This window comes from Artemia sp. Qi Xiang Cuo, chromosome 14 (assembly GCF_049724085.1).
Source record: "Artemia sp. Qi Xiang Cuo chromosome 14, ASM4972408v1, whole genome shotgun sequence".
Lineage (NCBI taxonomy): Eukaryota > Metazoa > Arthropoda > Branchiopoda > Anostraca > Artemiidae > Artemia > Artemia sp. Qi Xiang Cuo.
The window spans coordinates 58,648,074-58,671,397 of NC_142807.1; the positions used below are offsets into that span (position 1 = coordinate 58,648,074).

Sequence of the window (23,324 nt, forward strand, 5' to 3'; positions counted from 1 at the left end):
GAGGAGGAGGAGGGGAGGAGATGGGAGGAGGAGGAGGGAGGAGGTGGGAGGAGGAGGAGGAGGGATGAGGAGGTGGGAGGAGGTGGGAGGAGGAGGAGGAGGTGGGAGGAGGAGGAGGAGGGGGCCCGGGGATGGCCGTTGAGGGTCTGGGGTGGGCCTTTGGGGGTGCCGGTGGCCCTTTGGGAGCTTGGGGGACCTTTGAGTGTCCGGGGGGGCCGTTGGGGGCCGGGGGGACATTTGGGGGCCCGGGGGTGGGCCTTTGGGAGCCAGGTGGACCTTTGCGGACCGGGGGCTTCCTTCGGGGTTGGGGCATGAGGATTGGAACCCTTTGGGGTTGGGTTAGAGGACCTCACAACACTGTTCAAATGAAACTTGTGTATTATAACGACCACAGAGTTTCACCATTAAATTCTCTTCTAAAATCTCTTCAAAAATATTCTTTTAAAATGTCTCTATATGTTTCTCCGAAATAGTTCCATTACCTGTCTAAAACGGTTTCGCCCAAATAATCCCTAAAAGTAATTTCATCGTGTTCCTTTGTTATTGGCATCTCTGTGCTAACGCATTTCAAATTAATAGGAAACCTTCTCGCACGCTAAAACAATTCATCGCTAAGATGTTTCTTGCCTAATTGTTTCCATGGCTTTTGGTTATTAATATCCTTTCGGAGTTCGACCAGTAGAACTGTTCCCGAGGCAAAGACATTAATGACCTGGATCTATTCCTGGAGAAATGTTTCTAGGCGAAAATTTTTAAAGTCTGACAGATGATGTCATTGATTGATTGATCTGTCAAGAAAGGGAAATTAATTTGTTGTTTCTAAGGTTAATTATTGATTCACGATAGGTGAATTGAGGTCGACAGCACAGGTGTTCTGACTCGTGACAGCACCCCGTGGTTTATGGCATGCACTTGTCCAAAAACAACAATAATAAATAAATCCCTCAAGCCTAAAGATTAAAGAAGCCTTAATGTTTCTTAATTCCCTCTTCGTGAATCAACAATTTCCCCGCCGATTATGTAAATCAATTTCTCAGGTTAAGCTAACCAAACAACAATGAAAATATGCTTGTTTCATAATTCCCCCATCGTGAATCAATAATGTCCCCTAGCGATTATGTAAATCACAGATTAAAGAAGCCTTAATGTTTCTTAATTCCCTCTTCGTGAATCAATAATTTCCCCACCGATTATGTAAATCAAGTTCACAGGTTAGGTTAGCCAAACAACAATGAAGCCATGTTTGTTTCTTAATTCCCCCTTCGTGAATCAATAATTTCCCTAGCGATTATGTAAATCCACGGAAATTCGCTTCCCCCTCGAGTCCCAGATCAATAACATTGCTCCCGTTAGAATTCAATGCGCAGGTGCAACCTTCGCCCCCCGAGTTATTACACATAGAAACAAAAAATAAATCGATCTTGGAAAAAGAGATCATTGAGTGATTACGTAATCTTTCCCCCTAGGGACTCTATGACCATATTGTTTCATAATTCCCCACGCTCGTGAATCAATAATTCCACCATCGATTATGTAAATCGTCCCTCATGTCATTCGCTCGAGGACATACAACAACAGATCGATTGACCTTGACACACACACTGTAGACTCTATCGATATGCCTGGACTAAATAAAGTCAACACTCTCTGAGTTACATCATCCCTCGACTCCGAATCACTAGGCCAAACAACAACAGAAAGATTGACATTGACACCCCCACATTAGACACAATCTATAATCCTTGAATAAATTATGTCCTGTCAGCATTAAACTAAATTGTAGATGGCAGCAGGGGTGCGTGACACGATTCAATAAGGCCCTTCTACTGCTGCCAACTGAGCTAGTAGAGCTTGCTTAATTACTTTTACTTTATCTATACATAAGAAAAATAGGTGTTCTCTAGAGTTTACCGGCATTGGCAATTATTTTATCTTTCTATCGACTATAATTTCTGAAATGCCAAATAGTACCCAAGGCACGCTTGGATACTTATTAGCTTACTTTACCTGCTCTTTGCTAGTGCCACATTCCTTTAGTGGCTTTTAAAGTGCCTTTTCTGGAACATTTTATGTGTACCTTTTCTTTGTGGTAACTATACCGATGGCAACACTAATGGCAATGAGGTCATTACTTGACTTTTAAAAAGGTAGAAGCCTGTGCATCGAGATACAATGTGGTAAATACATTCCTGTATTTACCACATTGTCCACATTGTCCTTTATTTACCATTCCTGTATTTAACACACGGTCTCCCAATTTTAAAGATTGCCGGTCACTCAGGGTCTTGAAAGGAACCGGAACTGAACTCGATTTCAAACTCTATATTATGACTTCCGGAGAAGAGGTCCCATGGAGAATCTCCTCCGTGTGTATATGCATTCTGGGAATCCTTCAAGATGAAAAATATTTTTTTCTGATGTAGTAGTTTTGGGCTTCTGCTAAAATGCTTCAAAAACCTTTGTAGCTCAGGACTGATGATCAGGCTATGTTTCGGCTCTAGAATTGATCTCACGGACTCTTATTATTTTGTGTTCAATGTTAACTTTGCACATGACGAATATAATCACGTCTGAAAATGTGATCTGATTTAGTGAAAAGCATTAGGACGTCTTAAAAAAACAATTTTGGGCTCAAAAACAGAATCTTGTTATTTTCTTTTTACTAATATTTAGAAGATTAAAAGTTCGTTTAATAAAATAGCTATCATAGTTCCGACTGACGCACCAACTAATTTATGCTACCTTTGATAACACAGTAAACACCAAATACGATTTATCACACTAGTAGCAAGAAAGAACTGTCACGCAACGCACTGGCTCAAGCTTGTTCCGGTGGCCGTTGTTTTGGTGGTTCTGGTTCCAGTGTTTTCGGTGACTATAGTAGCAGGAAGTATGGAGCAACGCTAACCACTCAAAAGCTAGGAATGTTGAGGGGGGCCTTATTCTACTTGTTTAGAATTACTTTATCCCCTTCATGCGGATATCTCAAGAAATATAAATAGATAACAGGGCGGGCAAATCTATAACGGCTATTTATGAGCCAGTACTAAACTCTTTTTCTTTCTTTGTCTGATTCCAGTTCACATTAATGTTTAGTTAGATACCAATGTGTATGCTTAATCATTTTCTACCAATCATAATTTTCTGCCTCTTTTACAGTCAAACCTGATTGGTCTAAACTTGTGACTGCTAGAAATTGATTGATAGCTAAAGATACGTGTGAAAAAGTCTTCTTTATTTTGGGAAGGTATATTTCATAATCTTGGTAATATTCATCATAAGAGTACCAACAATTTTCTTTTGTCTGTCTATCACTTTCAAGTTCGTTGGATTTTATTTTTGATACTGCAATTTCAAGTGCAATTTCGAATGACTTCTTCAAATTATTAACTTTCACTCACTTGTTACCTTGTCGAGAAAGTTAATGTAAACAAATATCCAGCATTGGTCCATTTTGTCGATGACGATTCGTAACAAGAAATCTCTTTCATGAAAATCTCACCTCCACCCCTGGTGTGAATACTACAAGCCACTCCTAGATTTAAACATAACAACATTTTGTGTTTAAACACAAACAAACTGTGTTTAAACATCAGATAACTCTATTGTAGAGGTCACAATGGTTTCAGCCACGCAGAAGATTAAAAGTCACGCAGAATTTTATTCTGTATTCACCCCTTTCTCCCCACCCGAAATCCTGTGGTAAAAAGTACTATTAAGGAGATATTCAAGAAAACTACTGTTCATCGAAAATTTTGACTTTCGATGAACAAAATGTTAATTCTCCAAAATGTTAATTCTTAAGCAGAAAACTGAAAAAGCAAGATGCTACTAATTAATTAACGATTATTGACACATACACTTTATCAGCAAGATATTGGAGGTCTATGAGGCGGGTAGCCCACATCATATTTGGGTTAGACCCGGGTATGATTTGAAAAACGATCCGAAATTGATTCAAGAAACAAGTTTTTTTCAACTGAAATGAAGGAGCAATGTTAAAGCTTAAAACGAAAAGATATTATTCCTTGTATGATGGGAATCCCTCCTCAATAGACTTCAAACAACGGCCCTTGTGTTTCAGCAGTTGTTCTTAGAGAATTGAGAGAAAAAATCGAACTTTAAGCATAAGAGAAAGGGGTTCCTCATATATGGAATAATTTAAGCTTTATTGTAGAGCTCATTCTATGCATTTCAATAAAACTTATTTTAAGTTTTATTGTTGCTCCTTATTTCCTATCGAAAAAAAAATTCTTACTAGATAGCGTTTTCAAATTTTTGACTACTATGAGCAGATGTTAGCTCTTTACCAGGAGCGAATCTCCAGCATTTTTATTGGGAGGGGGGAAAGAAGGGTCCATATCTGGATTGTCAAAGGGCACGAGATGTATAATATTTTTTTCACCACATTATTGTGGGGGCAACTGCCCCCCCTTGCCACCCCCAAACGACGCCCCTGCACTTAACTGTGTTGCAGAAACCATGATTAAAAAAAAAAAAAATGAAACGAAATACCTTTTTCCACTCTTCCATAAGATTTATATTTTGCGTCCTGATACTTTTTTTTTCGCCGGCTGAAACAGCATCCCCATTTTCTTCTCAATAATTCTTTTATTTCATTACTGAATTCATAAAATGAAACTTACCAAAAACGGTATTTCTAAACTCGACCATGTTGTAAATCTGACGCCATCTATGTTCACACACCCATCCTCCACCACAAGTATCATCCGAATTTATTGGTACATTAATGGTATTGTAGTTACTGTCGTGAGGAGGCCCCTGGTCAGTATTCTAGAAAAAAGTAAAGGAAATGTGAAGTTAGAAACCCGTTTTGCTTTATTGATATTAGAATAAATTTTTAAAAAACACTTAGATATAACTATTAGCTTTCAGTAATTCCTTAAAATAATATTTATAATATACTGGTGTAATACCCAAGCTAAACTGTAATTTCCTCGATGTTTAAGATGGAGTGTTTAAAACTTCCAGTCAAAGCTTTTTGCCTTGCTAATTCTAAAGTTATACCTTCTACTTCGATCTGCCACCATTTTCATGGATTTTTAAGTTCTTTCTAAAAACTCCCATAAATTCGTTTACATTTTACTTTTTAAGTAAACATGGATTTTAAGTTAACATTGGTATTTTATGTAATTTTTCACGGAAAATCCTTAGTCGGTTGTTCAGTACCCAGGTCAACTCTGGGTTCCTTACATCTTAAAAGTATCTAAATCTGGGTTTATTACTAACGAAGAAATGGAGCTTAAAACAAACAGAAATTAGCATAAACAACATTGGTGTTATCGCTGCTCAACTCAAAAGGTTATAAAACTAAAGTTGATTCTTTGATTCCTGTGTCAAGCTTCTTTTGGTCTAAAATTGGGGTAGCAGTTTGCTAATTTTGGTACTTTAAAAATGCGCTAAATAACAAATTATAAAAATCACCACATATAATTGTTATAGGAAGCATTCTTAAATTTTCGAATATTGTTTTATCTTACCACACCAGAACGGAAATTCCACCTTCTTCGTTTCAAGTTCTTGGTCAAATTTGTTGTAAAAGAATAATTTATCATTTGGCTCCCTTATAGTTTTTAAAAATCCAGAATTGGTTCTTAAAATCCTGATTTTTTTTTTTTCCGGGAATTTTTTAATTAGCCGTTTCTAATTTCAGCACACAGAAGACTATAAAATGCGATGCATGTAACAATGTGGAAAAGCGATGCATACCGCATGATAATATATGCATGGATGCAAGGGACTCATATTTATTAAAACCATTACTCTAAGACGACAGATCTCAATAATATAGATGGAAGACTGCTGAGAACAAATATTCGTTAATTTAACACCCCCCCCCCCCCCACAAGATTCAGATATGTAAAACCAACAGAACTCGATATTGATGTTTGCTACAAATAACACTGCCCATTGCTGTTTTATTCTAAATAAGAGGAACCAGGGCTGTATCCAGGATTTTTTTCGAGGGTGGGGGTATGAAAGTGTTTTTTCGGGGGGGGGGGCACAAAAAAAACTTTAAAAAAGTACCAAAAGCTTGTTTTATATTAATTTTTGTTGCGTTTTTACGAGTCAGATCAACATTTTTTTGGGGGGGTGGGGGACAACCCCCCCCCCCGGATACGGCCTTTGAAGGAGATACTACCGTGCCATCTTTTGTATTTATTGGTTGTCCTGTGGTAACAAAATTGTCAAACTGCTATCCCGAATTTAGATGCCTTTGAGTTCAGTAACTACAAGATACTGCACTAAATTCGGATCCCAAGGAGCACTAACTCAAATGTCGAAGGCCTGGACCATAAGGTCGATATGCTTTTATCTATGTAAGGAATGACTTTTTTAATTAGCCGTTTCTTTTTTTAATTAGCAGTTTTTTTAACACAAAGGTATGAGGTTGAATCGTTCCTCAGGATTTCTAAAATGGAAAAATTTCTGAAGTGGAAAAAATGAAAAGGTTAAAATCTAATAGAATATTGTGTCTTGGCTATCAGAAAGTATTTTAGACGACAAACTATTACGCAGGCTTGTATGCAAAGAAAAAATGAAATATTGATTCGAATTTAGTTTTATTTATTAATTAATTTATTTATTTATTAATTATTGGAATATTTTAATTACTACTTGAAAAATACGGAATATTAACTATTTAGGCTTACGAATAATAAAAATGTTTATTTGAAGTCCATTCTATATTTTGTTTTTTAAGTATGTTTAGAAGTATAAAAATATATTGAAAAATAAATAAGATAAATATCTTACGTCAAAAAAGAAGCTAGACATTATTCGGGCCCATCCATAGGGATAAGCAAGCATGAAACCAACAGCCATCTAGAAAAAAAATACATATCATTAACAAAGATCCAAAGCAGGCATCAACTCGGATAGAATAGTAAAAAAATACTCACTGGATTTTAAGATGGGATGTAATCCAGATTTCTTGTGAAATTTATAAGACCCTTTATTTGTAATACTTATGTTTAATTGTGCTAATTGTGAGTTCGCACGGGTGAGGGTTATTAGATGAGGGGCGGCCCGAAGGGGGCAGGGAGGCCCCCCCCCCCAAATTTTTTGGCATTCGGTAAAAGTATCACCGAACGCGAAAATTTCGGCAGAAATTTTGCAAAATCGGCCGAAATTTAGCAAAATTCTTGATTTTTGCAGGAAATTCGGCATAAATCAGGCGGCAACTCGGTAAAATTTACAAAGACCCCCCCCCCCAATAAAATGAGCCTCGGGACGCCCCTGATTAGAGGCGTAGATAGGCTTTTAGGTGCCTGGGTAGTGTCAGTTTTGACCCTCCTGCCTCAAAGATACCAATTCACGCAAATGTAGAGGGAGGGACTAGGGTTTTCTCGATATTCTAAATGAAGATACAAAAAGTGGATTTTTTAAATTCAAAGGAGAGGGGGATGCATTTAAGTCTTTTTTTATTTTGTAAGGGAAATTAAAATAAGGTACTTTTTAAAATCTAGGGGAGCAAAATCTTCCCCCTGTACTTGCTTCCCCCAGTTGACACCTTACCCCCACCCACCTTGACGGTGCAACTGGGCCTATGTTCCATGAAATAAACGGTGAAAGAACAAAAGAGAGCATTAAAAACCTTGTAAAGTTTAGAGTCCTTATGGGTTATAATGTCAGGTCCTCCAGCACCATGGCCTCTCTGGTTGTCATGATTGTCAACAAAAACAACTGCGCTTGTTCCAGGAAGCATTCCCCAGCCCTCACCTGAAAACATATAATATAAAACATTTTTGAATAGATTAAAAACTCAAATCCCCTTCCCCAAAAAATATAGAGATGACACAAAAACAAAATACGGAAAACTGAACCAGAACACAGAAAATTTTATAAACAATAAGATTGAAAAAATAATTAGTGTTTTAATAAAAAGCAAGGAGTGCTATTAAACATTAAAAAAGAAAAAAATTGTCTCATTGTCAAGTTCAAGTTCAAAAGAAGCAAAGATCGGAATAGACAGAAATTACTAATGAAGAAATCGATCATAAGAGGATCAAAAGTTAAACATAGGTCATAAGAAAGCATCTGTAGAAAAATAGAACGGAATAAAAAACATCTTAACTTTAATTTGTCTATAGATAACCAAATTGAATTTTTTGTTGTATAAATAACCTAGACATGCATGTAGTTTAACATATTAACAGTTAAGACAAAACATTTTCTTATTAAAAAATAGAACAAAGTCCGCTTATATTCAATTGGGTCTTCGCGGGATTTCCAACCCTCTACTCTAAATATTATTTGTTTTTTGGAGGGGGGGGCGAGGGTAGAGGTTTGATTCTTGTTGTTTTTTATTGGTACTAGGCACATAAATTTCCAAAAATACAGGGAGAAGATTAAGGATTTGTTTTCATTTTTCCAAAAGTGATTTAACAAAAAGAGGTGCATTCAAAGTATAGGGGGAGGGAGATATTAAACAAGCATGACAGCATCAGATGACAGTTACCCTGTCAGTAGAACCCTATCAGAAGGTCGTGACATGACCACGTGGTCATGTCAGCATTTTTAATGATGACGGGGCACCAAATAAGGGCATAGCCTCCCTAGGGAGAATGATTGCGTAATCGGTCAATGACCTCTTTTTACAAGGTCGATTTATTTGATGTTTCTATGTGTAATAACTCCGGGACGAAGGTTGCACATGCGCATTGAATTCTAACGGGAACAATGTTATTGACCTAGGACTCGAGGGGGAAGTGAATTTCCGAGAACTTGATTGCGTAATCAAAGTGTGTCAACAACAACAACATCGACCTTGACATTCGCTGAGAGCGTGCACTTACAACAACAACAACATCGACCTTGGAACACCTGTGCCGTCGACCTCAATTCACCTATCGTGAATCAATAATTCCCCTTAGAAACAACAAATTAATTCCCCTTTCTTGACATATCAATCAACCAATGACATCATCTGTCAGACTTTAAAAATTTCCGCCTAGAAACGATTCTCCAGGAATAGATCCAAGTCAATAATGTCTTTGCCTCGGAAAAAACTCTTTTGGTCGAACTCCAAAGGATATTAATAACCAAAGGCCATGGAAACAATTCTCCAAGAAACATCTTAGCGATGAATTGTTTTAGCGCGGAAATCAGGTTTCTTATTAATTTGAAATGCATTAGCGAAGAGATGCCAAAAACAAAAGGAACACGCTGAAATTATGTTTATGGATTATTTGGTCGAAACTGATTTAGACAGGTTATGGAACTATTTCGGCGAAACAGTTAGAGACATTTTAAAAGATGATTTTTGAAGAGATTTTAGAAGAGAATTTAATGGTGAAACTCTGTGGTCGTTATAATACACAAGTTTCATTCGAACAGTGTTGTGAGGTCCTCTAACCCGGCCCCAAAGGGTTCCAATCCTCCTACCCCGAGCCCGAAGGAAGCCCCCGGTCCTCAAAGGTCCCCCAAGCTCCCAAAGGGTCACCGGCGCCCCCAAAGGCCCATCTAGACCTCCCCAGGCCCTCCCCGAGCCCCCCCCAGGCCCCGAGCGCTCCCCCAGGCCCAACAGGGTCCCAAAGGCCCTCCACCGGTCCCCAACTGCCCCCCCGGACCCCCAAAGGCCCTCCCTGTACCCCAAAGGCCCTCATTGTGCCCCAAAGGCCCACCCCCGGCCCCCAAAGGTCCTCCGGGCCAGAGAAGCGCTGCCGGGGTGCGCCGTGGGCCAGGAAAGCGCCGCAGGATGTGCCGCAGGGATGCCCCGCAGGTCAGGAAAGCGCCGCAGGGGATGCGCCGCAGGGAGGCACCGCAGGATGCGCTGTGGGTCAGAGAAGCACCACGATGGGTCCGGGAAGCGATGTGTGGCAAGGTTAGGGAAGCGCTGGGGGAAGCACCAAAAAAAAAAAAAAAATAAAAATTTCGAAATGTTATCCCCCAAACGCCCTCCTCAGACCCCCCAAGGTCCGCCACGGGTCTGCAAAGGGCCCCCGGGGCCCCAAAGGCCCACCCGGCCCTCCAGGACCCCCGGATCCCCAAAGGTCCCCCCCGGGCCCCCCAAAGCGTCCCCGCGCCATTTTTTTAATAATTTTTTATGGATTTATTATTTCTTTTCAGAACAAGTTACAGAACCTATTTTCCAGATCCACTTTTCAGAACAACTTCAGAGCAAGTTACTTTCTTAATGTCCCTCCTAAACCCATTTTCTAACTTGAAGTACTTATCTTTTTCACCCACAAATATACTTTATAGCTTTTTGGATACCTCAACACCAAGAAATACTTTTCAAAAGACATTTCAGAGCAAGTTTCTTTCTTAATGTCCCTCCTAAACCCATTTTGCAACTTGAAGCACTTATCTTTTTCACTCACAACTATACTTTACAGCTTTTGGGATACCTCAACACCAAGAAATTCTTTTCAAAGACCATTTCAGAGCAAGTTACTTTCTTTACGTCCCTCCTAAATCAAGTTTGCAACATTAAGCAATTATCTTTGTCACTCCCATAAATACTTTACAACTATTGGATTACCTCAACATAAATAAATTCTATTAAAATACCATTTCAGAGCAATTTGGTTTCCTAATCTCCAACCTAAATCAAGTTTGAAGCTTGAAGTACTTATCTTTTTAACCCTCAACTATACTATAAAGCTTTTTGGATACCTCAACAACAAGAAATTCTTTTCAAAGACCATTTCAGAGTAAGTTACTTTCTTAATGTCCCTCCTAAATCCATTTTCCAACTTGAAGCACCTATCTTTTTCACTCACAACTATACTTTAGAGCTTTTGGGATACCTCAACACTAAGAAATACTTTTCAAAGACTATTTCAGAGCAACTTACTTTATTAATATCCCTCCTAAACCAAGTTTCCCACTTAAAGTACTTACCTCTTTCACATACAGCTATACCTTACAGCTTTTTGTATAATTAAAAGAGAAAAAATTCATTTCACAGTTCAGAGCACGTTAATTTCTTAACATACATCCTCAACCTATTTTGCAACTTGAAGTACTTATCTTTTTCACCCAAAACTATACTTTACAGCTTTTTGGATACCTCAACGCCAAGAAATTATTTTCAAAGACCTTTAGAGATCTAGTTACTTTCTTACTTTCCCTCCTAAATCGATTTTGAAACTTGATGCGCTTATCTTTTTCACCGAAACAAAACTTTACAGCCTTTTGGTGACCTCAAAACAAGCAAACAATATTCAAGGACCATTTCAGCGAAAGTTACTTTCCTAATATCCCTCCTAAGCCCAGTTTCCAACTTGAAGTACTTATCTTTTTCACCACAACCAGATCATACAACTTTTTGGGATACCACAACACTAAGAAATACTTTTCAAGGACCATTTCAGAGCAAGTTACTTTCTTAATGTCCCTCATAAACCAAGTTTCTAACTTGAAGTACTTATCTTTTTCATCACAACTATACCTTACAGCTTTTTGGATACCTCAAAACCAAGAAATACTTTTCAAAGACCATTTCAGAGCAAGTTACTTTCTTAATGTCAATCCTAAACCAAGTTTCCAACTTTAATTACTTATCTTTTTCACTCACAACTATACTTTACAGCTTTTTGGTTACCTCAACACCAAGAAATACTTTTCAAAGACCATTTCAGAGCAAGTTACTTTCTTAATCTCACTCCTAAACCCATTTTCCAACTTGAAGTACTTATCTTTTTCACCCACAACTATACTTTACAGCTTTTTGGATACCTCAACACCAAGAAATACTTTTCAAATACCATTTCAGAGCAAGATACTTTCTTAATTTCCCTCCTAAACCCATTTTCTAACTTGAAGTACTTATCTTTTTCACCCGATACTATACTTTACACCTTTTTGGATACCTCAAAACCAAGAAATATTTTTCAAAAGTCATTTCAGAGCAAGTAACTTTCTTAATGTCATTCCTAAACCCATTTTCCAACTTGAAGAACTTATATTTTTCGATCACAACAATACTTTACACCTTTTTGGTTACCTCAACACAAAGGAAATACATTTCAAAGACCATTTCAGAGCAAGTTACTTTCTTAATGACCATCCTAAACCCATTTTCCAACTTGATGTACTTATCTTTTTCACCCTCAACTATACTTTACAGCTTTTTGGATACCTCAACATCAAGAAATTCTTTTCAAAGACCATTTCGGAGCAAGTTACTTTCTTAATGTCACTTCTAAATCCATTTTCCAACTTGGAGAACTTATCTTTTTTACTCACAACTATACTTTACAGCTTTTGGGATACCTCAACACCAAGAAATACTTTTCAAAGACCATTTCAGAGCAAGTTACTTTCTTAATGTCCATCCTAAACCCATTTTCCAACTTGAATTACTTATCTTTTTCACCAAAACCAGATCATACAGCTTTTTGGATACCTCAACACCAAGAAATACTTTTCAAAAACCATTCAGAGCAAGTTACTTTCTTAATGTCCCTTCTAAACCCATTTCCGACTTTAAGTACTTATTTTTTTCAACCTCAACTGTAGTTTACAACATTTTGGTTACCTCAACACTAAGAAATACTTTTCAAAGACCATTTCAGAGCAATTTACTTTCTTAATGTCCCTCCTAAACCCATTTTGTAACTTGAAGTACTTATCTTTTTCACCCACTTTCTCAATGAAAAAGAATTTAGTTTTAATCAATTCTATTTTTCCAAATAATATAACAATTTTCCACTTCGGTTCAGATTTTTCTCAAGGGAAGAAAAAATTTAAAATAATGTTCCAAATTTTCTCAACAAAGTGAAGAAAAGTTTTTGATCTCTTCTGAATTTTATCAAAGAACACGCTCCAATTCTAATTTCTACAGAGAAAACAAAAATCTTCCAATTCATTTCTTTATTTCACAAAGACATAAAGAAATTTAAAGTTCAATTTTAATTTTTCGGTGGAAGATAGAAAAAGTAATACCAAACTTGTGAATATTTTCATGGAAGATGAAAAGTTCTTGTCCAATTTAAAATTTTCTCAACGAAGTGAAGAAAAGTTCAAGTTCTCTTCTGAAATTTACCAAAGAACAAACTTCAATGCTAATCTGTACAGAAAAAACAAAAATATTCCCCTTAAGTTCTTAATTTCACAAAGACATAAAGAAATTTAAAGTTCATTTCTAAATTTTTCGGTGGAAGATGGAAAAAGTAATACCATACTTGTGAATATTTTCCCGGAAGATAAAAAGTTCTAGTTCAATTTACAATTTCCTCAACGAAGTGAAGAAATGTTCAAGTTCTCTTCTGAATTTTACTAAAGAACAAAATTCAATTCTAATTTCACCAGAGAAAATAAAAATCTTCCACTTAAGTTCTTTATTTCACGTTAACATAAAGAAATTTTAAGTTCATTTCTAAATTTTTCGGCTGAAGATATAAAAAGTAATACCTTACTTGTGAATATTTTCATGGCAGATAAAAAGTTCTAGTTCAATTTACAATTTCCTCAACGAAGTGAAGAAAAGTTCAAGTTCTCATCTGAATTTTAATAAGGAACAAAATTCAATTCCAATTTCTACAAAGAAAATAAAAATGGTTATCTTCAGTTATCTATATCACAAAGACATAGGTAAATTCAAAGTTCTTTTCTGTGTGTTTCGGTGGAAGATAGAAAAAGTAATACTGTTCTTGTTATCATTTTCAAAGACTATAAGAAGCTGTATTTAAATTTAAAATTTTCTCTACGAAGTGAAGAAAAGTTCAAGTTCTCTTCTGAACTTTAACAAAGAACACATTTCAATTATAATTTCTCCAGAGAAAACAAAAATCTTCCAATTAAGTTCTTAATTTCACAATTACATACAGAAATTTAAAGTTCAATTCTAATTTTTGGTAGAAGATAGAAAAAGTAATACAATACTTGTGACTATTTTCCCGGAAGATAAAAAGTTTTAGTTCAATTTACAATTTCCTTAACGAAGCGAAGAAAAGGTCAAGTTCTCTTCTGAATTTTACTAAAGAAAACGATTCAATTCTAATTTCTCCAGAGAAAACAAAAATCTTCCACTTAAGTTCTTTATTTCACAAAGACATAAATAAATTTAAAGTTAAATTCTAAGTTTTTCGGTGTAAGATATAAGAATTAATACTAGGCTATTTAATAAATTCATTTAATATAAAAATTTATAGTTCAATTTCAAATTTCAATAAAAATTTGAAAAAAAGGTCTATGTATAAACAGAATTTTACTAAAGAACACCCTTCAAGCATAATGAAGCCAGAGACAATAACTATCGTCAGAATCTGCTAAATGGTTAGAAAGACACACAAGAAATATTATGCTCTTTGATCAATTTTTCCAGTGTCGATGGAATAATTATTTCCATAATTCTTATCAGTTTGATGAAAGATGACAATTTCGAGTTAAATAATATTGTATAGACCTTTTGAATAATAACTCATATACTCTTCTAAGACTTAACATAGATCACACTTAAGCTATAATTTATCCATAGAAAATAAGGTTAGGTTAGTTAGGTTAGAGAAGTTAGGTTAGGTTAAGTTAGGTTAGGCTAGGTTAGCCTACGGAAGCGGGGGGAAGTATGATAAAAGCTCCTCTACTCACTTCGACGAAACGAACATACTCTTAGCTTACCTAAACAGACCCCTAACGTGTAGGCTGTCTCTCACTTAGCCAAAGCTAACCTAAGTGAAGCGTATGTGGGCTAACCTAACCTAACATAATCTAACCTAACTTAATCTAGCCTAACCTAACCATACTCGACAGAAAAGTTTAGGCTAACTTATACTGAGCACTAATGATAATATAAACTAAAAAAAATTACAAAAATTAAATTTTTAATATATTTGCAAAAAAAAAGGAACTGAATTTAAGAAAATTAGAATTAAAGTGAAACTTATTATCTTAACTGGAAACTAATCAAACTCAGAGTATAAATTTTCCTATCTTATAAAGAAAATCTTAGAATTGAAATTTAAATTTTTATGTCCTTGAGAAATTTTTAAATTAAATGGAATATTTTTTAATTTTCATGGGTAATATTCAGAATCTAGCTAAATTTTTTCTCTTCCTTAATAAAAATCAGAAGTAAACATGAACATTTTACGGTTCTTCTGGAAAATTCTGAATTAAAGTAGAATTCCTTATCTTCATTTTGAATATTCAAAATCAATGTATAACTTTTTATATCTTACATTAAAAATATGAAACATAACTTGAAATTTTTTATTTCTTTGAGAAAAATCATAACAAAATTTAAGAAAAATTATAAATAAAGTAAAACTTTTGATCTTCATGTAAAATAATCACATTCATATTATTACTTTTTTTTTCTTTCATCTAAAAATTTAGAATATAACTTTAAATTTCTTTATTTCTTTGGGGAACTTAAAACTGAAGTGTAATATTTTCATGTTATATGGTTCAATTAAAATTTAAATGTTATCTTTTGTATATCTTGGAAAATTACATGAACTTTTCGTTACTAGGTCGATAAAATTTTAATTTAACAAAAACTTTACGTCTTAAAGGACACTGATCACTATGATGGAAGTAATTTTTTTATCTAAACTGAAAAAACATAGAAAAGAATTTTAAATTTCTTTATAACCTTGTGAAATAAAGAGGTGAAGTGGAAGATTTTTATTTTCTCTGGTGAAATTATGATTGAATTGTGCCCTTTAGTAAAATTTAGATGAGAACTTGAACTTTTCTTCACATCGTTAAGTAAATTTTAAATTGAACTAGAACTTTTTATCTTCCGGTAAAATATTCACAAGTATAGTATTACTTTTTATATCTTCCACCGAAAAACTTAGAATTGAACTTTAAATTTCTTTATGTCTTTGTGAAATAAAGAACTTAAGTGGAAGATTTTTGTTTTCTCTGAAGAAATTAGAATTGAATTGTGTTCTTTAGTAAAGTTCAGAAGAGAACTTGACCTTTTCTTCCCTTCGTTGAGGAAATTGTAAATTGAACTAGAACTTTTTATCTTCCGGTAAAATATTCACATGTATGGTATTACTTTTTCTATCTTCCACCAAAAATTAGAATTGAACTTTAAATTTCTTTATGTCTTTGTGAAATTAAGAACTTAAGTTGAATATTTTTAGTGCCTCTTGTGATATGTGATTTTAAGTGTGTTCAGGTGTACAGTAAATTCTTGTTACAGTACTTTACGTAAATAAGTAGTGATATTTTATAATTTACCAAGTGAAACTCGTCTTATATTAAATTATTCACGAGTTCGTTATTAAAGTTTCTTTCTTCCACCACATATCTTAGTCTATACATTTACAGTACCTGCTGACATTGTAAAATAAAGAACTTAAGAGGAGTATTTTTATTTTCTCGGGTGAAATTAGAATTGAACTGTGTTCTTTAGTAAAATTCAGAAGCGAACTTGAACTTTTCGTCACTTCATTGATAAACTTTTAACTTTAACTATAACTTTTCGTCTTCAATTAAAATGTTCACAAGTATGGTATTACTTTTTCTATCTTCGGCCAAAAAATTTAGAAATGAACTTTAAATTTCTTTATGTCTCCGTGAAATAAAGAATTGAATTGGAAGATTTTTATTTTCTCTGGTGAAATTAGAAATGAATTGTGTTCTTTAGTAAAATTCAGTAGAGAACTTGAACTTTTCTTCACTTCTTTGAGAAAATTGAAAATTGAACTAGAACTTTTAATCTTCCTTGAAAATATTCACAAGTATGGTATTACTTTTTCAATCTTCCACCGAAAAATTTAGAATTGAACTTTAAATTTCTTTATGTCTTTGTGAAATTAAGAACTTATGTGTAAGATTTTTTTTTTCTCTTGACAAATTAGAATTGAAGTGTTTTCTTTTTTAAATTTCAGTAGATAAATTGAACTTTTCTTCACTTCGTTGAGAAAATTTAAAATTGGACAAGAACTTTTCATCTTCCATGAAAATATTCACAAGTTTGGTATTACTTTTTCTATCTTCCACTGAAAAATTATAATTAAATTTTATGTTTCTTTATGTCCTTGTGAAATAAAAAATGAATTGGAAGATTTTTGTTTTCTCTGGAGAAATTAGAATTGGAGCGTGTTCTTTGGTAAAATTCAGAAGAGATCAAAAACTTTTCTTCACTTTGTTGAGAAAATTTGGAACATTATTTTAAATTTTTTCTTCCCTTGAGAAAAATCTGAACCGAAGTGGAAAATTGTTATATTATTTGGAAAAATAGAATTGATTAAAACTAATTTCTTTTTCATTGAGAAAGTGTGTGAAAAAGATAGCTACTTCAAGACGAAAAATGGGTTTAGGAGGGACATTAAGAAATTAAGTTGCTCTGAAATGGTCTTTGAAAAGTATTTCTTAGTGTTGAGGTAACCAAAAAGTTGTAAAATCAATTTGCAGATGAAAAAAAATAATTAATTAAAGTCGGAAAATGGGTTTAGTAGAGACATTAAGAAAGTAACTTGCTCTGAAATGGTTTTTGAAAAGTATTTCTTGGTGTTGAGGTATCCAAAAAGCTGTATGATCTGGTTGTGGTGAAAAAGATAAGTAATTAAAGTTGGAAAATGGGTTTACGATGGTCATTAAGAAAGTAACTTGCTCTGAAATGGTCTTTGAAATGAATTTCTTTATGTTGAGGTAACCAAAAAGGTGTAAAGTATAGTTGTGAGTAAAAAAGATAAGTTCTCCAAGTTGGAATCTTGATTTAGGAGGAAGATTATTAAAGTAACGTCCTCCTAAATGGTCTTTATTTAGTATTTCTTGATGTTGATTTATCACAAAAGATGTAAAGTCGTGTTGTTATTGAAAAAGATCAGTACTTCAAGTTGGAAAATGGGTTGATGAGGATCATTAAGAAAGTCACTTGCTCTGAAAGGGTCTTTGAAATGTATTTCTTTTGTGTTGAGGTAACCAAAAAGGTGTAAAGTATTGTTGTTATAGAAAAAGATAAGTTCTTCAAGTTGCAAAATGGGTTTAGGAGTGTAATTAAGACAGTTACTTGCTCTGAAATGAATTTTGAAAATTATTTCTTGGTTTTGAGGTAACAAAAAAGGTGTAAAGCATATTATAGGTTGAAATAGATAAGTAATTCAAGTTGGAAAATGGGATTAGGAGGAAAATTAAGAAAGTAACTTGCTCTGAAATGGTTTTTGAAAAGTATTTTTTGGTGTTGAGGTATCCAAAAAGCTGTAAAGTATAGTTGTGGGTGAAAAAGATATGTAATTCAAGTTGGAAAATGGGTTTAGGAGTGAGATTAAGAAAGTAACTTGCTCTGAAATGGTCTTTGAAAAGTATTTCTTGGTGTTGAGGTAACCAAAAAGCTGTAAAGTATAGTTGTGAGTGAAAAAGAAAAGTAATTCAAGTCGGAAACTTGGTTTAGGAGGGACATTAAGAAAGTAACTTGCTCTGAAATGGTCTTTGAAAAGTATTTCTTGGTTTTGAGGTATCCAAAAAGCTGTATAGTATAGTTGTGATGAAAAAGATAAGTACTTCAAGTTGGAAAATGGGTTTAGGTGGGACATTAAGAAAGTAACTTGCTCTGAAATGGTCCTTGAAAAGTATTTCTTAGTGTTGTGGTATCCAAAAAAGCTGTATGATCTGGTTGTGGTGAAAAAGATAAGTACTTCAAGTTGCATAATGGGCTTAGGATGGACATTAAGAAAGTAACTTGCTCTGAAATGGTCTTTGAAAAGTATTTCTTGGTGTTGAGGTAACGAATAAGGTGTAAAGTATAGTTTCGGGTTAAAAAGATAAGTACTTCAAGTTGGAAAATGGATTTAGGAGTGACATTAAGAAAGTAACTTGCTCTGAAATGTTCTTTGAAAAGTATTTCTTAGTGTTGGGGCATCAAAAAAGCTGTTAAGTATAGTTGTGGGTGAAAAAGATAAGTACTTTAAGTTGTAAAATGTGGTTAGGAGGAAAGTTAAGAAATTAGCTTGCACTTAAATTTGATTTAAATAGATTCTATTGTTTCTTATGGATCCAAAAAGTTGTAAGGTATAGCATTGGTAGAAAATGTTAAGTTCTACAACAGGTAAAATTGGTTTATGTTGTAGATTAAGAAAGTAAGTTGATCTGAAATAGTCTTTGAAAAGTATTTCTTTGTGTTGAGGTATCCCAAAAGCTGTAAAGTATAGTTGTGAGTGAAAAAAATAAGTGCTTCAAGTTGGAAAATGGATTTAGGAGTGAGATTAAGAAAGTAACTTGCTCTGAAAGGGTCTTTGAAAAGAATTTCTTGATGTTGAGGTATCCAAAAAGGTGTAGAGTATAGTTGAGGGTGAAAAAGATAAGTACTTCAAGTTGCAAAATGGGTTTAGGATTGTAATTAAGAAATTAACTTGCTCTGAAATGGTCTTTGAAATGTATTTCTTGGTGTTGAGGTATCCAAAAAGCTGTAAAGTATAGTTCTGAGTGAAAATGATAAGTACTTCAAGTTGGAAAATGGATTTAGGATGGACGTTAAGAAAGTAACTTGCTCTGAAATGGTCTTTGAAAAGAATTTCTTGGTGTTGAGGTATCCCAAAAGCTGTAAAGTATAGTTGTGGGTGAAAAAGATAAGTACTTCAAGTTGGAAAATGGGTTTAGGAGGGACATTAAGAAAGTAACTTGCTCTGAAATGTCTTTTGAAAAGTAATTCTTGGTGTTGAGGTATCCAAAAAGCAATAGATTATATTGTTTAGATATCAATATACGTAATTCAATTTAGAAAATGTCCGTAGGATGAACATCAGTAAATTAACTTACTCTAAAGTTGTTCTGAAATGTGAACCTGAAAACTCGTCTTTAGACATTTTTCTAGCCAGAAAGAAAATAGAAGTAAGAAGGTATTAAAAAAATGGAGAGGGGAATCTTGGGGGGGCCCGGGGAGGACCTTTGGGGATCCGGGGGCCCTGGAGGGCCGGGTGGGCCTTTGGGGGCCCGGGGGCCCTTTGCGGACCCGGGGCGGACCTTGGGGGGTCTGAGGTGGGCGTTTGGGGGATAACATTTCGAAATTTTTACTTTTTTTTTTTTTTGGTGCTTCCCCCAGCGCCTCCCTAACCTTGCCACACATCGCTTCCCGGACCCATCGTGGTGCTGCTCTGACCCACAGCGCATCCTGCGGCGCTTCCCTGCGGTGCCTCCCTGCGGCGCATCCCCTGCGGCGCTTTCCTGACCTGCGGCGCATCCCTGCGGCACATCCTGCGGCGCTTTCCTGGCCCACGGCGCATCCCGGCAGCGCTTCTCTGGCCTGGGGGACCTTTGGGGGCCGGGGGAGGGCCTTTGGGGCACAGTGTGGGCCTTGGGGGCACAGGGTGGTCCTGGGGGGTTCCGGGGGGGCAGTTGGGGACCAGTGGAGGGTCTTTGGAACCCTGTTGGTCCTTTGGGAGCGCGAGGGGGCTTTGGGAGGCCGGGGGATGGCCTTGGGAGGTCGAGAGGGGCCGTTGTGGGCGCCAGTGGCCCTTTGGGAGCTGGGGGAACCTTTGAGTACCGGGGGCTTCCTTCGGGGTTGGGGTAGGAGGATTGGAACCCTTTGGGGTCGGGTTAGAGGACCTCACAACACTGTTCAAATGAAACTTGTGTATTATAACGACCACAGAGTTTCACCATTAAATTCTCTTCTAAAATCTCTTCAAAAATCATCTTTTAAAATGTCTCTAACTGTTTCGCCGAAATAGTTCCATAACCTGTCTAAAACAGTTTCACCCAAATAATCCCTAAACGTAATTCGGCGTGTTCCTTTTGTTTTTGGCATCTCTTCGCTAACGCATTTCAAATTAATAAGAAACCTGAGTCCCGAGCTAAAACAATTCATCGCTAAGATGTTTCTTGGAGAATTGTTTCCATGGCCTTTGGTTATTAATATCCTTTGGAGTTCGACCAAAAGAGTTGTTTCCGAGGCAAATACATTAATGACTTTGATCTATTCCTGGAGAATCGTTTCTAGGCGGAAATTTTTAAAGTCTGACAGATGATGTCATTGGTTGATTGATCTGTCAAGAAAGGGGAATTAATTTGTTGTTTCTAAGGGGAATTATTGATTCACGATAGGTGAATTGAGGTCGACGGCACAGGTGTTCCAAGGTCGATGTTGTTGTTGTTGTAAATGCACGCTCTCAGCGAATGTCAAGGTCGATGTTGTTGTTGTTGACACACTTTGATTACGCAATCAAGTTCTCGGAAATTCACTTCCCCCTCGAGTCCTAGATCAATAACATTGTTCCCGTTAGAATTCAATGCGCATGTGCAACCTTCGCCCCGGAGTTATTACACATAGAAACATCAAATAAATCGACCTTGGAAAAAGAGGTCATTGACCGATTACGCAATCATTCTCCCTAGGGAGGCTATGCCCTTATTTGGTGCCCCGTCAGTATTAAAAATGCTGACATGACCACGTGGTCATGTCACGACCTTCTGATAGGGTTCTACTCCTGTCGGCTGAATTGGAATATATACCCTGAATCGGTATATATAGAGGTGGGGGTAAAATTCATTTGTGGCAAAGGTGATTATTATATTTGGAAAGAACATAAAAAAGGCATCGAGTGGTAGGTTTACTTTATTCGTAAGTCAAAAATATGAACAACAAAAAATTTACCCTGTAATTTCACTTAATTTCACTGTATATTCTGATTGTGCATATGGTTCAAATTAATTGTTTAGTTCTTAAGCAGATTAAAAAACCTTAACTAAACGCTTAAAACCAAAACGCTTTGAAACCTTAGAAATACCCTACAATTAACTCATAAAAAAATTAATTAAAAATAAACGTAAATTAATCTTGCAAAAATATTTTCCAAAAATAAAGGTTTTCAAAGAAAAAAAATGAGTAATATCGCAACTTAAAGCGAGCAAAAATAAAGTAATATAATAAGTCAAACTTAAAACGAACAAAGTTTTTTTAAACGAATAAATGAAACCTAAAACGAACAATGAAATCAAACTCAAATATAATGCATGCCACTAGGAATAAATAAATAAAACACAAAACCGAGCAGAAACTCAAGGGAATAATCAAATCAAAGTTAAGAGCAGAAATTAACGCAAATAAGAATAGAGATACCGCACTCTCAAACCTTTTAAATGCAAAAGTGTTACTTTGTGCTATATAAAGTTCTAACAGTGTGTTTTTCATTTCGTCATAACAACAGCAGTAAACATTGATAATACTAATCAAGTTTACGGAAAAAACAATTTCGTTTTTTTTTCCGAAAACTATTGTTGTTCGGAAAAAAAAAATGATATATTTTTGACTTTCAATTCATTTTTACTATTTAAAAAGATATTTTTTTCAATAAGTTTGCTTTTAATTCCACTAATTCATAAGTATAAAAATGAATAGTTAAATGTAATTATCAAAACTTCTACTGGTGATTTTTGGAACTATCTATTTGATTTAATGAACCAACATTTCAGTGGGCAGTCAACAAAAAATTCACTAAATGAGTTTCTATACGTTAGAAAGAAAAAAATGTAGATGGAAATTTAGTGCATATTAGACTGTGGAAGAGATTGACTGTCCACACTATAATGATGTACAAAAAAAGAATTTCCGGAAATTCTAGCAGTTTTTATTCTTTTATTTTCTTTTGCGGTACAAGATGGTGGTAATCCACTTTTTTTCAGCTATTATATAATTTAAATCTAACAGAAATCTAATATATAATAAAAAATTGAACATACCTAATTTATTATAAAAAATTATGTATAATAAAAAAAAATGCTAAATATATAAAAAATATATGATTAAAATAATATTTGTTATATAATATTAATATGATATAATATATACTAAAAAAATATATAATAAGAAATTCAGCTAATAAATAATAACGAAAAAAATAATATCTTTTGTTACATAAAAATGCAACTAGAAACTCAAATTAACGCTCGAATAGTCTCCCTTTTTGATATTCTGCAATAAATTCAAATTTCATGTTTTTATTATATAGCTGCTTCAAACGCTTGTCCCTTGGTTTTCAGACACTCCGAAATTCATTACCGAAATTTAGGTAGGCCTAAATTAGGTAGGCCTTAATACCGAAATTTAGGCACACTACCGAAAATTAGGCAGGCCTAATTTTAATGCATCACTACGTTGACTTTTAGTAGTTATGAGTCTGGAGATTGAGTGGCAATTGATATTACATATTTCATGTTTATTCCATTATTATGTGTTTGCTTGTGACTCGTGTTAGAAACACGTGTCTGTTTTCAAAGCTAACCATGAGAGTATGATCTCTATGTAAACTTTCAAGATACAAACTTTTTTGGGACTTGTAGACTTTGACGTATCATACACGTCCCAAAAATTATTGGACCCCTGTCCCAGTCATCTAATCAAGATGTAAGAAAATCCATCAAACGGATTTTCTTAGCACTTTTCTTAGCAATATATAAAT

At 35.0% G+C, this 23,324-nt stretch overlaps 1 protein-coding gene across 1 annotated transcript in view; it reads right to left on the bottom strand.

Annotated features, from left to right (window-relative positions):
- Positions 1-1,809: 1,809 nt before the first annotated feature.
- LOC148944696 (alpha-amylase 1B-like) overlaps positions 1,810-23,324 on the bottom strand; it is a 49,677-nt gene continuing 28,162 nt past the window's right edge. The window contains exons 7-10 of the mRNA XM_089099997.1: positions 7,619-7,743; positions 6,778-6,846; positions 4,647-4,794; positions 1,810-1,874 (exon numbers count right to left, since the gene is read on the bottom strand). Coding sequence (XP_088956123.1) covers positions 1,810-1,874; positions 4,647-4,794; positions 6,778-6,846; positions 7,619-7,743 — 407 coding nt within the window. The remainder of the gene's footprint in view (positions 1,875-4,646; positions 4,795-6,777; positions 6,847-7,618; positions 7,744-23,324) is intronic.